At 36.4% G+C, this 17,609-nt stretch overlaps 1 protein-coding gene across 3 annotated transcripts in view; it reads left to right on the forward strand.

The window, feature by feature from the left end:
* Positions 1–17,609, forward strand: part of LOC145660651 (serine/threonine-protein kinase VRK1-like) — a 133,657-nt gene that overhangs the window by 8,125 nt on the left and 107,923 nt on the right. For all 3 annotated transcript variants that reach the window (XM_081725960.1, XM_081725961.1, XM_081725959.1), the window contains exon 2: positions 10,038–10,278. In XM_081725960.1, coding sequence (XP_081582086.1) covers positions 10,098–10,278 — 181 coding nt within the window. In that variant the 5' untranslated portion in view covers positions 10,038–10,097. The remainder of the gene's footprint in view (positions 1–10,037; positions 10,279–17,609) is intronic.

The raw sequence follows: 17,609 nt of genomic DNA on the forward strand, positions 1-17,609 counted from the left end.
AATAGCTGGATAAAATGAACCCTATCAAAACATTTGTCGTAATTTAGAAGATGCACAAATGCAGATCAAATCAAAGAATAAAAATAATATCAACTAAAAAACCACTCACCGCTGATGATACAGAGATCCAGCATGACGTAAAAATTGAAATATTGTTCCCCAGTGACAGATCATCAGCAAATTTACAACGCCATAAATACTACGAAAAATGTAACAAGATTTTCTGAACTAAATTTCGTTTTACAATTCATGTAATAATAAACAAGAAAAACTAATAATTATTAACTCTTGCCGTACTTCGGAAATGCTTCAGCCTTCGACCACAACTATCAGACGTTTTCTCCAGCTTAATTAAAGCACACAATGCAGCAAAACAATAACAATTAATATCTGAATCGAATACACACTTATTTAGAAAAGACGGATTTAAACTCTTTGCAACAAACCCATTAAACGCTTTTTCAGTCTCATTTTCTAACTCTACAGTCGCCATGAAACACAAATTGGAGTACGCCCTTCCACGAATTTGACAACCAGCGCACAACCCTAACACACTGACACATACTGACTACATGGAGCTACAAACAGCTGACATCACAATAGCAAACTACCATATGACTGTACATTAAGGACAGACACCTAGTGGGAAAAATAGGAACTACCATCACTCATCTCACATTAGATATCGCACCAAAGTCAGAAACAGTTCCAGTCACTATCTTAGTCAAAGTAAAATCTTACCTAAATCTGCGATAAACAGTGTCAATATTTGTTTTATACGTTTTCTCGAGTCGTGGAAGGTGGTGTGAAAAATGGCCCTGATTTATTCTGCGTGAATTCAGATAATTCAAATATGGCAGTTCAATTACGTGCAGTCTGCGGTGATAGTCGTAGTTGGCTACCAAGCATTTTATCGACTTCATCTCTCCGTAATAATAAATCTAAGCAAAACCAGCCCAGAAACAACAGCAACACACAGCTCAAGACAAATGAAACAACGAATGTAGTTTAAAAAAAAAAGTATCCAGTTGAATGTGGTGTCAGTGGCAGCTGGCAGGGTTGTGAAAAATCCACTAAAAGAAAAAAAAAAGGAATGGTTTTTATTGAGCAAAATTGGGTTTTATTAAATTTTGTACGTATTTAAAGCCATATTCCTATTTAAACATTCATATGTAAAACTACGGATTTCCCTTGTGGGGACGCAAGGCTTATCTCTGTTGCGGGTTCCTGGTTCGGTCTCAGGTCCCGCCAAGTTGGGTTTATGGTGGACAAACACCGTATACATCCGTTTTCTCTGGGTTCTCCCATTTCCTCTCACTTTCGTCAATCTACCATTGTCATCTATCACGTCATCATCGCCTCTCTCCACCTCGGTGCAGAATCGAGAGATATTAAACTAAACCCCAAAATAACAAAGACGAAAACAAAGTGTCGCACAATTGAATCGGTGAAGCCCTATCATCGTTTCGTGGGACATACTTTGCACCATTGACACTCGCTTATATTTCAGTTTCTACAAAGAAGGAAGTATACTATTTTGTTGAGTAACAAAGAGTGGGTAATTCTGTATAATATAGAATAGGAATAAAATTCTATATTACACTTAAGATTCAAATTCTTGTACCAGCCTTCCTGACAGAAAATTCCTTTAGTTTCCCTCAAAACACGCCAGGCAAATATTGAGATAATACGTCAAATTCACAAGCCAGAGATAAAAAAAAGGCTTTATTAAATTATCATTATTTTCAAAGAACTGAAATGTTGGAAGTATTTTGTTTCATAAATTTTTGTTTCTAGTTGTCAATTTTCTTTCTTACAATAGATTTTACGCTTAAAAGGCCTTTTTAACGTTCGATAATTATACTATACGTTACATACTTCACCAGATATGCATGAAGAATTCGGGAGTTTCACGATCTGATTGCGTTGGGTTAAGAAAATCGAGGTATATCTTTAGTAATTTCCTTTAAGTGAAATATTTTCGATTTGTAATTAACTGACACATGGAGAAAGACATTTTATGATTTGTTTGTACTAACATGCAAGTACGTACTATAGAAATAAAGGGAATATAGTCACAGTGCTTTTTATTTTTTTCCAGACAAGCTGAGATGCCCGTTCTTTACATGGGGAGAATTAAGTTCATGGAAAATGTTTGAGCCTGCTCTCCCTTGTACTACTAACAAGTGACGGTTCATTCCATGTCAGTTCACCCAGGTCATTTTACCCACCATCGCAGATTTTCATGAAACTTCTGTCACTTGTTAGTAGTACAAGGATTATAACCTATGTGAAGTTTTCCCTTCTTAGACTAAATAGGTTTGAAGTTAGTGGCGATCCAAGTCACTACAAACGAAGATGAATGGGGATGTGGGTGACACCGTCATCCTAGGGTTTTAAAGCACTAGAATTGAACCTAGGTTGCTTTTATAGAAAATCAGTAATTACAAAGAGAAAACAGACGGAATGGCAGATGGGCAAATAGGGAAAAGTAATGTAATAGGACATAGATCTGGTAAAGAAAACGTAGTATTGTCCTCCAGGTTAATCCGCTTCTCTCCTCCCATTGGCATAAACTGACTACTGCCACTGCTGGCTCAGGCCAAACGCTTAACTAAGCTCCCCAAATATAGTCACTACAGTTGTTACTCTCAGGGCGTGATAAAAGTGTGGAAATTCTCGTAAACTTAATAATGTAACACATGAAACGTTTTCTATCGATTCACAACTTAAAAATCAGATTATCGACGTCGATATGTACTTGTACTTTTCACAAGAAAAATCTCGTCTTGAAGAGTATTTAGTGAGGCATTATGTCAGATAGTGTCCTCCAACTTACTTATCGGTATTACACTCCACCATAAAAGCACTCGCCTTTCCTATTTCAATCAACTCGGAAGATCAGAATCGAATACGTGGGAATGACTGTGCTAAGAGGTAAAGAAACTGATGTAATCTTAGTGATGTGGAAGTGGAGTAGATGTCTGTTGGCTTTATTTGATACACTGACCAAGGACTCTGCAAAAATTGTACTAAAAAAGAACCTACTTGATTTTTAGGCTGCCACCAAACAAAATCGTTTGCAATCCTTGACAGATCTCTCTTAGATCTCTGGTTTCAAATATTGAACATGTTGCATCTGTGGATAGTGTTTCCCAGGTCCTGAAAAATTGTAATTTGACTAGGCAGAGTGGTGGTCCTTTGAATGGACTAAGGGGACCATTTATCCTAGACCCTGCTCAATATGTCTCCGACGCCATAGGAAGAGATAGGCTGTTTACGAAAAGTAACAGTTTATTCTTTCTGATTCATTCTTGGAAATACAAATATTTAGAAATAATGGGTGATATGCATAAAAGTGAGATCTTACTCTTTGGTCAAAATTTTGAGGTTAATCTCAAGGTTGTATGCATAAAAAGCGAGACAACGTGACGTCATTTGAGTTTAATCTCAGGCACCTGACTAAATGCTCGGAACTGATGAATCAAACTGTGGTTTCTCACTTTTCGTATGCATAAAGTTGAGTATAATCTCAACTAGCTGAGATTAATCTCCAAATTTTGTGAACTATCTCAGCATCTAGCTCACTTGTCTCACAGTGTGTTAGAGTGGGTCGAAATGGCTGAATTTATGGGTGTATAGCCAAGAAGAAAAGTGTACAAAGTTCGAAGAGAGACTGATGTCCATGACTATAAAAGTCTATATAGATTTGAAACACAAAATGTACAATGGATGGCACAGCGTTTGCTTCGGAATTTAGTAGAAACCAGAGGTGAGGCTCAGAATAATGAGAAGAAGAAGAGAGTTTCTTGTTCTCACGTTGCACTCTCAATGATAACAATAAATAAACAAAAGCATTAAAAAGAGTAGCCAGCTTAGCGTAGCCGCTAACACTCTAGCTAGCGGCGGTCTCGGGTTCGATTCCTGATGGAGGCACTCGGTGGAAAAAGTGGAAAAGCTTTTTCAGGCCAGCCATCCTGAATGAGATTTTCCTGGGTTTTCCTCATTCATACCAAGAAAATGCTGGGATGGTACCTAAGTTCTAGGTTCCAGGCCACTTCCTTCCTTCTCCCCGCATAGTGTGCTCGCCGAGGGACGTCATCCCTCATATACGTGACGGGCCATATGGCCTTCAATGTCAGAAGCTCAAAAATCTAATATCCTAAATGTTAAAAAATAAATATGGCGATGTACGGAGGAACCTCTTCTTGTTCTTTAGTAATTCATAGTGGGCTCCATTTTAGGGTCACTGGTACCCCGTCCACTTCCGATTTCAACATGTTCGCTCTAATACTCGCTACGTGTAATTACGTATAACCTTTTATGAGGAACAAGATTGCACTTGATCATTTTTTTCTATTTCTTACAATTTGTGAGACAGTCGAATTTTTCTGCTTATTTTAAAACTTTCATTCCCGTTCTTTAACCTCTTCTAGAAGTTTTCGGGAAAGCGAGATTGCCACTTCTTTTTCAAAATCCGCGGAAACCTCAAACACCGTCGCATGAGATAGGGCAGGGTGCCCTCAGTGGTGCCCTCCCCGCTAGTCTAGTGGTTAGCACGTGCACCTTTAGTGTACGGGGTCCCGGGTTCGATTATCGGCCAGAGAACCTTTGAAATTTTAACTGTCCTCGATGTTTCTGTGTTCGTGTCTCTGTCGTTAAAGAAATTACTGGAAAAACTTAGACTGTACAGTGAAGTAAAAATATAGTAAAATAAGGAAATTAGGTTCGGTGAATCAGTTATTTAAAAAAAAAAAAAAAAAAAAGTTGTAGAGCGCTTACCTCTAGTGCATGGGGTTCTTGGTTCGATCTCCGGACAAGTGAGGTTGTGGTGACAACATGATGTCCTTGGATTTTCTCGGGGTATTCCCATTTCCTTCCACTTTCTCATTCCACTAATTCTTCCATAATAATTCATTTGCTTTAATCATCGTCTCCCTTAGTCTAGATCAGCATTTCCCAACCGGTGTGCCGTGAATGGGCCGCTGGTGTGCCGCGAGGAATCGAAACAAAATTATTAATTTTATAGCAATCAAATTGCAAAACGTAGGGAAAAATGTATATTTGTATTTCACATTGCTATGAACCTCTACTATCAATCTACAATTTTAAGTTTCATACCGTGTTACTTTTGTACATTTTTAATGTTGAAAAAAGTATTTATCATTTATCATTGTTATGACCATTATTGCTTCTTTACTGTTCCAGAATATTTCGTAACTTGAAAATTTAAAATATCATTTAATCCTTTCCACAAATTACCTACATTTTTGTTAACCTAAACCCACCATAAATTCCATAACGTATGGTAAAGTAAAAGAGATTGTTTGTTCGTTCGTTATTTAGTGATCTTCCTTCTTAGTAAAAGGTTGGATACAGTTTTTAAAAAGAAAGGGCATTTTTAAAAACCTGAGTCCAATATTCCATTGCAATTGTTTCCTATTTTTAAATTAGAATGAAAAATAAACATAATGATTTACCATAGGTAAAAACCAGTGATCGAGCTTTCTTCTCTGTGTTATGCTAAAGCGGATTGGATAGAAATTGACTGAAAATGTATTATCGAGGGAAAATTGGTAAATCGGCTATAGCGTCAAGACTATTTTTCCCCTTACATTCTTCGTTCCTCATTATTTTCACAATGAAGCAAAGTTTTTTTTTGGTACCATTCGTATGTGCATGTCATATACCTGAGCGGAGAAATTCGCGATAAAAGAGGATATTTTTTTAAAAAAAAATCCCTTTTCCCACTTTGAGCGGGAATTTCTCACATTTGGTATTTAATAGGGAAATTTGGCTGGTGCAGTTGGAAACTTTGCTTCATATACAAAAAAAAAAAAAAAGTACGAACCATGATCAATAGTGTTGGTACTGTAGCTGCTTGACTGAAAGCCTAAAAATTACCTAAAAAAAAAAAAAAAAAAAAAAAAAAATTAAAAGGTTTAATATCTCAAAACGTAATTATATGAAGTTAGCAAAGGCTACGTTAAAGATAACTGTGATGCATATCCAATTTAAACTTTAACATTGCTAAAATTTGTTAGAAAATTCATGTGTACTAAACAATAATTGTTGAACCCTAAATCTGATTGTTCTAAATTCAATAAAATAGAACAATGAGTGTGAGAGGGTTTCCGCAAGTGAATTCACCGGTAACTCGTTATATTAGTTAAGACTGGAAAGGTCGGTCCAATCATTGTGGCACCGGATGCTACAACGCTGGTTACTGATCTTACATCGGGATATATAGACAAGGTTTTATGCGTGAGCGACTTCTTATTTTTGGATTGGTGAGAAAGTTGTCAGTCACCTCCGTGTAATACATATACTATACTATTGTATGGCAAGGGAAACTGAAATATTACAAAATATTAACAAATAAAATCACCCAGTGAGATTCGAACCAAATTCAAACGTGTTGAATCTTCATGGAAACAACTTACGCACATGGCTTCATAACAGCTACCACACTTTCCTCTAATTGTATGGATAGATAACGGTCCTCTTAATAGCCTAAAAAAAAAAAAAAAAAAAAAAAAAAAAAGTGATCGAAAAGTTTTTTTTTTTTTTTCCTACAACCAAGTTTTCTGCCTATTGTTCTAAAAGTACCATTACAGTAAGTAACAGAAAAGAAGCTGAGTTTTTCAAACAGCGAATTGTGAGCTGTGTTCGGAATTCTTGTTATTTTTTTTCTTCTGACTTCCCGTCCTATTACTTCAAATGTGTTATTGCCAATTAATCTTTTAAAAGGACTTAGAAAATTTCTGGTGCGCAATTTTATTATAGAAAACTGTACATACCGGGTCGAACCAAAGGGTGAACATACTTTCAATTTATTTATTTATTTATTTATTGTGGCCTGTAGGGATCATGAAACGTGCAAATGCGTTGAAATTCAAATTCAATTATTTTCACAATCATCTCACTTCATTCTATTATCGCTTGAAAGAGAAATGGCCAAAAATGTGTTTTTTTCACTTGAACTATTTTGACAACTGCCTTTATATATATATATATATATATATATATATATATATATATATATATATATATATTAATATATATGATCAAAATTATCTCTATGCTCAACTGGAAGCAACATTTGGCACGTTAGATGCTTTCGTTGAGCTCGTGTTTGCTCTAAAAGAAAAAGTGCACATCTAAAAATCCTAACCCGAATTGTATTATTCTGTTTGTGTAATAGGGAAGGACAAGACATAGCGAATCATTTAACTTTTCTTTCTTAAAATATAACAATAAATACGCCTACATTATGTGACATTCTATACAAGGCACCTATCCCCGAATTTTCAAGTAACATTTGATACCATGCCTAAAAGAGGCTTTAAAATCAGTAAATCCTAACATGATTTCGTAAAACGTTATGGCTACTTTAGTGTGCGTCACTCCATGTAATCACAGATCCAAAAGATTAAAAGTATTCTTTGATTCCTCCCCACTTCCTTATGTTTTCCAAACTTTTGCGAAAATCAAACTGTAATTTAGTAGTACTAGCAAATTACTATTTAATAATGTAACCGAAGCTGTTCAATATTGGACACCTAAACTGTTAAGATAATTAATTTAAAAAGTAGCTCTAGTAGACAATGAGAAACATTTCACCAGTGCTAGTGTTCCAGTAAATGACATTCTTTAATTGTTAAACCATTACAGAGAGAAATTGTAAAACAGCACGTTGATTTGTGTGACATTTTGAAGAGAAGTAAAAAATGTATGTATCTGAAATATAGACAGACCTTAAAGAAAATTTCCTTATTAATACATACAAACATATTTACTCACCTTTCATGATTGCTGACATTCTCTACAACAGCATTGTGGCAGAATTATAAAGGCGAGTCGTAGCCCTGATCACTAGAGCTAGGAATTTTTCAAATGCAGATACACATAAAAAATATACTACCAAACATATATATACTTGTATATAAGGTCTGCCTGGAAAGTAATGTCACCAAGTCTACAAAAATGAAAACATATACAGGGTGGCCCAAAAGTAGCTATACGGTACCGTACTCATAATCAGTTTACTTATTGTTATTCATCAGGTAGACTTGGTTTCTTTATTATGTATTCTTAATGTATTTTTATTTATATCTTAAACTCGGAACAGCCAAAGCAAATAAACCTATAAGCTAGAATGTTATACTTGCTCAATGCAGGAGTGTATACCTACTTTTGGGCCACCCTGTATTTACATAATAATAATAAGAATACTTGTACATTAATTTTTTTTTTCAAAATATTGTCCTGCTGCATCGAAACATCTGTGAAGGCATCATGGAAGGCCTATTCAGGAAGTGCGTTTAAAGCCGTTTCACAAACTTCTTTCACGTCGTCAATTGTTCTGTAACGTTGTCCTTTCAGGGGAATAGTTAAGATGTCGGCCTTTAAACGAACATTCATTCAACGGGCTGTTTGCAAAACTATTTTTTGACACTAGTCACAAATTCGTCGATTGAGGAGGTTGACGGGAACCCTGCGCGGGCTGCATCGTCGACCTTCTTCACAGTCTTGCAAAATCGCCTTGTGCCATCTGTAGACTTACCTTTGTGACAAACACTCATTCCCGAAAGCCTGTTGAACAATTGGAAAAGTCTCCGCTGCAGATTTGCTGAGTTTCACAAAAAACTTAATCGCGTAACTTTGTTCCAGTAAGGACTGCATCACGACTTCTACAAGAGACGAAACAGAGATTTACAAAATCGCCCATCCTTCACTACCGAGAGCTCGAAGACAACTAAGCAAGCACTCGCTCCGGAGTTCACTTACACCATCATCGATCTCGACGGATAGAGTGCCCTGCAATGTACAGTCACTTCACAATAAGACAAAATTCATTGATGTATTAAAAAGTATGCCTACAACAAGTCCCAGAACACAATATTATTAAAATCAGAAGTGCAGAAAATCGGTAAAACAAAGCATTTAACATTTCAAGTTTATTTATTTATTTATTTTTATTTGATTATTGAGGCTGAATCTCTAGTCACTAAGTAAGGCTCATGACTAATTGGTACGCGCTTTTGGCGCAGGACGCCCGGGTTGGATTTCTGGTGGAAGCACATATTGTTCGAATCCCACGTTAGCCTGTACGTCCACATCTCATGTAATCTTGGTAAACGGAACGTTATCCAGATTAATCAACTGATCAACCTCCGGTAACTAAGTAAGTATTTGTATGTACTAAAGCCCTCATAATAGTGATTGGTCAGTTTTATGCTGCCATCTCCCATTACTTTTCTGTTCAATAACTCCCATTTATAAACTAATTTTGATAACAGACTAATCGGATTGCAGATGCTCACCTATGTTCAATCAGTTGTTGCGAGATCCAGTTGTCCAATATTTTCACTTTCCCTGTATTGGTGAACTGTCGGACAAGTTCGTAACTGTTCTGCGTGAATTTTTATTTACACATGCCTTTAAAACGTTTATTATCCTTTATGTGTGTCCGTTTTCAGCTCTATCACTTTTCGGATATTTTCTCTTATTAATATATAAGAAAATTCGATGTTTAATCGATATGACAAAAGTACTAACCTAGCATGTTGCGTAAGATTACTGCAGCTTGTTTTGTAACATCTGCAGCTACACTTGTGACGTCACTGCTGTCTGTCAAGGTGACTCCCAATTAGTATTACTGTACAACACTCGAAGTTAGGGAAAGTTAAATGCACCATTGTGCACTTTCGGTAACTTAACAGCTTAACTTGGCATAATATTTCTTCGTCAGGTACGCTAGTTAACTATTTCTAATATGGGAGAATGAAGGCTTTTATTTTCCTTCAGTTTAACTTTTTAATTTTAACAAGCTAAGTTAAGAGAAAAAAGTAGGAATTTACTTCAAAAAATTTTCTTCTCATTAGGATTTGTGTTCTGTGCAGTAATTTATAAATATTAGATAATGATTATGTGTATAGTGTTGATAGGCAGTTGTGTTGATTTATGTTAACAGTCTCATGCTTCATGTTAATACTATTTATAAGAAATTCTTTCTTTTTTTTTTTTCTTTTTAGGTTCGAAGTGTTCATTTATAAAGAAGTGATTTTAGTGTGAAGGAAGAATAAAATATATCAATGCCACGAAAAATATTAGATTATGAACCGGTACAAGATGTGCCTCGAAAAAGAATTGCTCCAAATGGTTTTCGATTACCAGATCCAATATGCCCTGGAGAAATCCTAACGGATGTTACGCAGAAACAATGGAGACTAGGAAAGTCAATAGGAATAGGAGGTTTTGGGGAAATATATTTAGGTAAGGTTCTTAGATACCAGCTCTTTTGAAATATGTATTCTCAGTCTGTCTGAAACAGACCAACAAATAGAAGAGTTTATAATAGATGCCTAACGAGCAGGCTCATAATTTAGTTTGTTCTGTTCAAGTTATTACTTACATGTGTATAAAATAATTGTATAAATCGAGATGGTTTTTAAAAGAGAAGTTACAAAGACTATTTTCACTGTCCTCAATGTATGTTACTTGAGTTGTGAAATTTTTATAGCAGTTAAAAGAACTTGAACACGCACATTTCTGAGTCGTATTTTTGCAACAAACATCAATGCTTTAAAAAACTGATTGGTCAAAGATTCACCTTTGTTCAATAACTACACCTCTGCATAAGAATACAGATTTTTAGAAATTGGCCATTAAAAATATCAAAGATGTACATTGGACGCTTGTGTACGTAGTAGAGATTCATTTATAATATACATGTTTTACTTTTCGTCACATTTGTTTTCTTAAGAGGGTGTAACATTTTAGCTGAAGGGGAAATATTTTGGAAAAAGATACTCGAATTCATTTTTCTTATTTGGAATAAGGAGGAATTGCCACAAGAGTAAAAAGAATCAGTTATTGTTCCAGTTTACAAAAAAACTCGTCAAATCTGATTGTAATAATTATCGAGGCAGTTCTCTTCTGTCAACATCTTGGAAAATTCTCTAAAACATTCTGTTAGCAAGATTGGCTCCATACGCAGATGAAATTATTGGAGATTATCAATGTAGATTTAGGTCAAATCGATCAACTATTGCCCAGATATTTACCATTCGACAAATATTCGAATGGAAATGGGAATAAATGCACATGTTCAATCTAGGAGGCTTAGGTGGGTACATTATGTAGCCAGAACGGAAGAAAGTGGGAACACTTTCAAAATTTTAACTGGAAATCTAATCGGAAAGCGACCGTTACGAAGATGTAGGCGCAGATGGGAGGACAATATTAACATTTTCAGGACCAACGACTCATAGGCAGAACAGCTCGGCTCGTAATTAACGTAGAGAGATGATTTAGGCGTCGATCTGTTCAGGAAGGGTGAAACTTTCCAATGGTGTGCATATCATCACATCGGGGATCCCACAGCGAAAGGGAAGGAGGAAAAGTTGGATGTTTTTAATTCCCCTCTCCCTCAGTATTTGGGGGAGCTACAAACATAAACAATGGTATCAATAAAGATAAATGAACATATTAACTAGTGATATTCCTTTATATGACCATTGGGCTTTCGAGGGGTGAATGGGAGAGGTTTAGAATGTACCCTTTTTTTCAGTATATTTTTTATAAAAGAAAAACATATTCCTTGAAAATTGTGGGACGCTGGCAACACTATTATTTGCCCTACGCCGAAGAAAAAATAATGTTACATGTACGCCAGACATTCGGTACAATCATATAAAAAATTAAATGCGAAAGGTACAACAGCAAGGGTGATGGACTGTATCACACAAACGCTGGTTCGTTCTTTAATAATTCGGTTTAATAATATTGTTAATATTTCTTACAATTCCCGAGTTAAAATAAAATGCACATTGAACACTACGATGTTGCAGCTATAGGCTACGCGCTCACTCACACACTGCTGCTATACACAGTTTCAACAAGCACCTACCCTTTCTTCTTCTTCTACAGCTAACAAGTTACATTGAACAAACATCTTTAAACAAAACTAAACAATTTAAATAAACAAGTTAGGACTAAACATAGCCCCCACCCTTGAACGATCTAGTTCAAGATACACACAAAAATGAATTAGTAATATTTGAAAGAACTGTAAAAATTGAAACAATATGTAAATGGAAAAGTTCTGTTACTGTAAGTAGACCTGTATGCTTCTTATGTAAATGGAAAAGTTCTGTTACTGTAAGTAGACCTGTATGCTTCTTTCCTTGCGACACACGACAATTATTAATAAAGCGCTTACAATATGCAATAGTTCGCTCAAGTTTCACCAACGATGAACAATTGTCAATAATGGAGGTATCAACATGAACATGCATAGAAACTATATGTTTTCTTTCCTCTTGGTTGACTAACTTTGAATCCACTGTATATTCATTACACTCTGGGAGAATGGGGTTTTTGAGCCACTCTGGACCTGAGAACCATAAGTGATGTGCAAGTAAGGCAGAAGGTAATAAACCTCGAGAACCACAGTCTGCTGGATTATTCTTTGAATCCACTTTGAGCCACATCACTGATGGCAAAAGAGTTTGAATCTTTGCTACACGATTCGCGACAAACACTTTCCATCTGCTTGAATCCGAATTCAGCCACGATAACACAACAGTAGAGTCAGAATAGGCAATTACATCATGCACTTCCAAACGTAATGAATTTAATATGAGATTCATCATTTTAGCTAATAGCAAGGCACCACAGAGCTCTAATCGGGGCAAGGACACTTGTTTGATTGAAGCAACCTTCATTTTTCCCATAATAATGTTCACACTCACTTGGCCGTCTTGAGATACAGACCTCATATACACCACTCCACAATAGGCCTTTTCGGAAGAATCACAGAATCCTATTAACTCTCTTCTCGTAGCTTGAGTGATAGTGATACACCTGTTGATTTTGATGTTTTTCAATAAAGAAAGCTCTGAGTAGTAATTCCTCCATTTTCTCAAAATCCATTCAGGAACTGGACTGTCCCATTCTAAATTTAGTTTCCAAATTTCTTGCAATAATATTTTCGCAATAATAGTAGTTGGAGAAATCAAACCTAATGGATCGAACACTTTTGCACTTTCTGATAAAATATTACGCTTAGTTACAACTGACTTAACTGACACAAGATTGACATTATACGAAAATACATCATTTGATGGATATCACAGAATTCCTAACGTTTTCACTGAATTACTACTATCAAAGTCTAAACTACTCGTCGCTTGTTTCAAATGAGAGGGTACGGAGTCCAAAACGTTAGGACTGTTGGATGCCCATTTTCTCAGTTCAAAACCTCCTTTCTGCAATAATGCACTGAGTTGTTCTTGTAACTGAATTGCTTCACTAACTGAGTTGGCACCACTGATCAAGTCATCAACAAAAAAGTCTTGCATTACTACAGCTGCTGCAAGAGGAAATGATTCTTCATATTTCGCTAATTGATGCAAACTTTTCACCGCTAAATATGGTGCTGAAGCTGTACCATAAGTTACCGTTACAAGCCTGTAATCTTTGATCGGAAGATTAGGTTTTTCACGCCACACAATTCGCTGGAAGTCTGTATGTTCTGGTTGGATTCTCACCTGTCTATACATTTTCTCAATATCAGCCGTCAATGCCACATTATGTTGTCTAAAACGCACAAGTAATGGAATTAAGTCACACTGTAACCTAGGTCCGACAAGTAACTTATCATTCAATGACACATTCGATGAAGTTTTACAACTACCATCAAAAACTACTCTCAGTTTTGTTGTAGAACTGGAATGTTTCAACACTGCGTGATGAGGTAAATAACACACTTCACTGTTTGGTTTCAGTATTTCACTTTCTGGAATAATCTCCATATGCCCAAGTACCTCATACTCATGCATAAAATCTACATATAATTGACGCATTTTAGGTTTCTTCTTCAACCGACTTTCTACTTGCGTAAGGCGTTTAATTGCCACTTCACGCGACTCACCAAATCTTGCACTGTTGTCGCGAAACGGTAACTGCACATGATACCTACCTGTCTCATCTCTTTGATGGGTCTTCTCGAAATAAATTTCACACTGCTTTTCTTCTGACGACATTATTTTTTGTGTAGGAATGTCTTCCAATTCCCAAAACTGTTGCAAAATTCTTTCACTGTTGCACTGGATATGATATGTTGACGCTGTGAATTCTTTACGTCGCACTTCATCGTCGCCAATAGAACCAAATAACACCCATCCTAATTTGGTATTCACTGCTACGGGAGAACCATTAACACCATTACACACACCCGCCAATAGCAATTGAGGGTAAATATCTGCACCCAATAACAGATCGATTCTGTCAGGAACATTAAAATTCGGATCTGCTAATGTTAACTTGTTAACATGCGACCACTGCTTGCTTTTATGAATATACCGTTTTGGTAGCATACCTGTTACCTTTGGCAACACTAACGCTTCTATAGAAAATTCTGATTTAACATCATAACTTGATGTAAACACAATATTAACAACACCTTTTGCCCGAGCAACATTACTGGAACTCAATCCCGAAATATGTACATACACCGGCTGTTTTTGTAAACCGAGTCGTTGTATGCAGTTTTCTGACACGAAGCTTTTTTCACTGGCTGAATCTAACAAGGCTCTCACAGGTTGTAAATTACCATATGAATCCTTCACCATCACTACTGCAGTTTGTAATAACACTGCATGTTGCACATTAGTTTCACTTGAAAAATTAGTCCCCACTGAAACACCTGAGTTCTGTTTATTTGGAAAATGAAGTAAAGTATGATGACATTTGCCACACTCACGACACGATGGTGATTTGCAACTGGACAGTTTATGATGAGATTGTAAACAATTAAAGCATAATGCTTTGTTTTTCACTAACGAATGACGTTCATCCACTGACAGCGAAAGAAAGTCATCACATTTATGCAAAGGATGATTTTTGCTTTTGCACTGGCAACACGAAAATTGAGCTGAAGCATGGTGCGCTATTGTTGATTTTTTATTACTCTTGTTTGGCTCACTAGGTGGGGTTGATTTTGCATTTGAAGTGCTACTTGCTAATGCGCGACACCTATGATCTATGAATTTCACCAATTGGTCAAATGTTGGTAGTTCACTGTCTGACAATGAAAGTTCCCACTGTCTTTTTGTTTCACTGTCTAGCTTCTCTATTATATGAAATATAAGCAAAGGATCCCATTCGTTCACTTTTATGTCCAACACTGATAACGATCGCACACACTCAACACTTGTATGCAACAACCGACGTAACGCGCCAGCTGATTCTTGCTGCACTTGACCTTGACTCACAAAGCGCCGCAAGATGGACGTGACTAATTCTCGTTTATTTTGATACCTTAAATTTAACAGGTCCCAAGCTTCTTTATAGTTATCGTCAGTTATTTGTATAGATTGAATAAGTGTTGCTGCTTCACCTTGCAGACTAGCTTTTAAGTACTGAAGTTTTTGTGCACCCGTCAATTTTTCATTATTATGCACTGCTGCGATAAACAAATCACGAAACGAAAGCCAATCATTTAAGTTCCCGCTAAAGCATGGCAATTGCAATTTTGAAAGTCGAATTTCTGTTCTGTTTTTTTGACTATTCACATCACTAGAAGAAGCGTGAGATAATTTACCCTGCACTTCCACTAATTTCACGTTAAGCTTTGTAAGTCTATCTTCAATAGCAGCAAGCTCTTGTTCTTGCGCCAAATAAATTTCTTCTTCGGCACACAAGTTACTGGCTAGCAATAAAAGCTCATTTGTTTCACGTGACAGTTCACTCACTTTGTTTTTGTAGACTTGAACTACACTAATATCTTCCTGTTCTGTGATATTGTTTATGCAGTTTTCAGCACGAGTGACCTTACCTTTTAAAACACGCTTTCGGGAATTGTAAGCTTCCATTGTCGCCCACACAGTTTTTTCTTTCTTGTTAACACACAAGTCCTAGCACGTAGGTCACATAAAACACATAAACACGTATTAACATCTGGGTAGGAGGACCAAATCTTTATGATGGACTGTATCACACAAACGCTGGTTCGTTCTTTAATAATTCGGTTTAATAATATTGTTAATATTTCTTACAATTCCCGAGTTAAAATAAAATGCACATTGAACACTACGATGTTGCAGCTATAGGCTACGCGCTCACTCACACACTGCTGCTATACACAGTTTCAACAAGCACCTACCCTTTCTTCTTCTTCTTCTACAGCTAACAAGTTACATTGAACAAACATCTTTAAACAAAACTAAACAATTTAAATAAACAAGTTAGGACTAAACAAAGGGAGAAAAAAAATCGGAACATCGTATCTACGAAAATTATCCTGTATATACATATTGTCATCTACCCTGACGTGGCAGCCCTAGCGACGCCCGTAAATGTGAGACACATGAACGATTCCTCGTTGAAAGGCTTGTATGACCAGGTTCCAGCCTCCCGTCTCCAACAAGTAAAAGAAGAAGAAAGTAAAAAAAAAAAAAAAAAAAGGCCGGGGAAAAATTCACTTTTTTCGAAGTTGGTGGGGCTGTGGCAACACTGTCATTTGTCGTACACACGGGGGGCATAAAAGTTACTCATTGGAATCTGTGCCCCATAAGCTTTCCAACGATTATGGCTTATATCTCTGTGATAATTAGGGGCTTCGCTAGGACTGCGAACGTCAGAGTAGACAAAATATTTCGAAAAATATGTACAGGATGTTTCTCTTCGGAAACACGTTCAGATTTTTTTCACTTGGTATTGAACTTCTCTTTTTTTTCTCACATAATTATACCCAATATCTGGTGTACACGTGAAAATATTTTTTTCTCCGTACGACAAGTATCAGTGTTGCCAGCCTCACAAATTTCCCAAAAAATTCTCATTAAAAAAATAGTTCTTCTTCTACGGGTTTCTCACGGAGGGTACAAAAGTTAGCTCGTTGGAATCTGTGTTCTATAGATTTTAGAACGAGGTATCGTTTTCAAATCCCTTTGACAATTAGAAGGGGTACTAGGGCCGCCAATGTAAAGGTCTACGATTTTCTGGAAATCCCTATCAATCCTGAAAAAGTTAAGACGGATCTTGCAAAAAGAGAAATACGAAGTAAATACTGGATTCAGTGGGCTAAGGATAGAAGTCATTGGAGAGCATTTGTCAGAGTTCGGGATTCCATAGTCCATAGAGCTAGTTGGTTTGAGGGTGTAACATGCTGATTACAAGTTTAAAAAGACGTTGTATTTTATATAATGTAGGAGGTAGTGTTGAATTTCAAATTTTTAGAATAATAAAGTGTTCAGTCATAAATGTCTGAAGAAAATTTCCGTATGATTTGATGAAACGTGAATCATGTGTTCCCTGTTACTCTATGAAAATTCAGTAGTTTAGAATACAGGGTGTCCAGAAATTATCTTTACAATTTCAAACGTTCACAAGTCTTTAATGGAGAAAAAATTTTACATTCTACCCTTTGCAGTGAATAGTGTAACATAAAGTTGATGTACAAAGTTCATTAGTACACCTCAATATGTGCACCGTTCATGGCTCTAAGCACATTCAGTCTGTACTCAATTTCCTGCCACGTACGCTCTAACATCTCGTGTGTGACTGTGTTAAGGGCGGCTGTAATGCGGGTTTTTAAGTCA

This window comes from Thermobia domestica, chromosome 9 (assembly GCF_964235325.1).
Source record: "Thermobia domestica chromosome 9, izTheDome1.hap1.1, whole genome shotgun sequence".
Lineage (NCBI taxonomy): Eukaryota > Metazoa > Arthropoda > Insecta > Zygentoma > Lepismatidae > Thermobia > Thermobia domestica.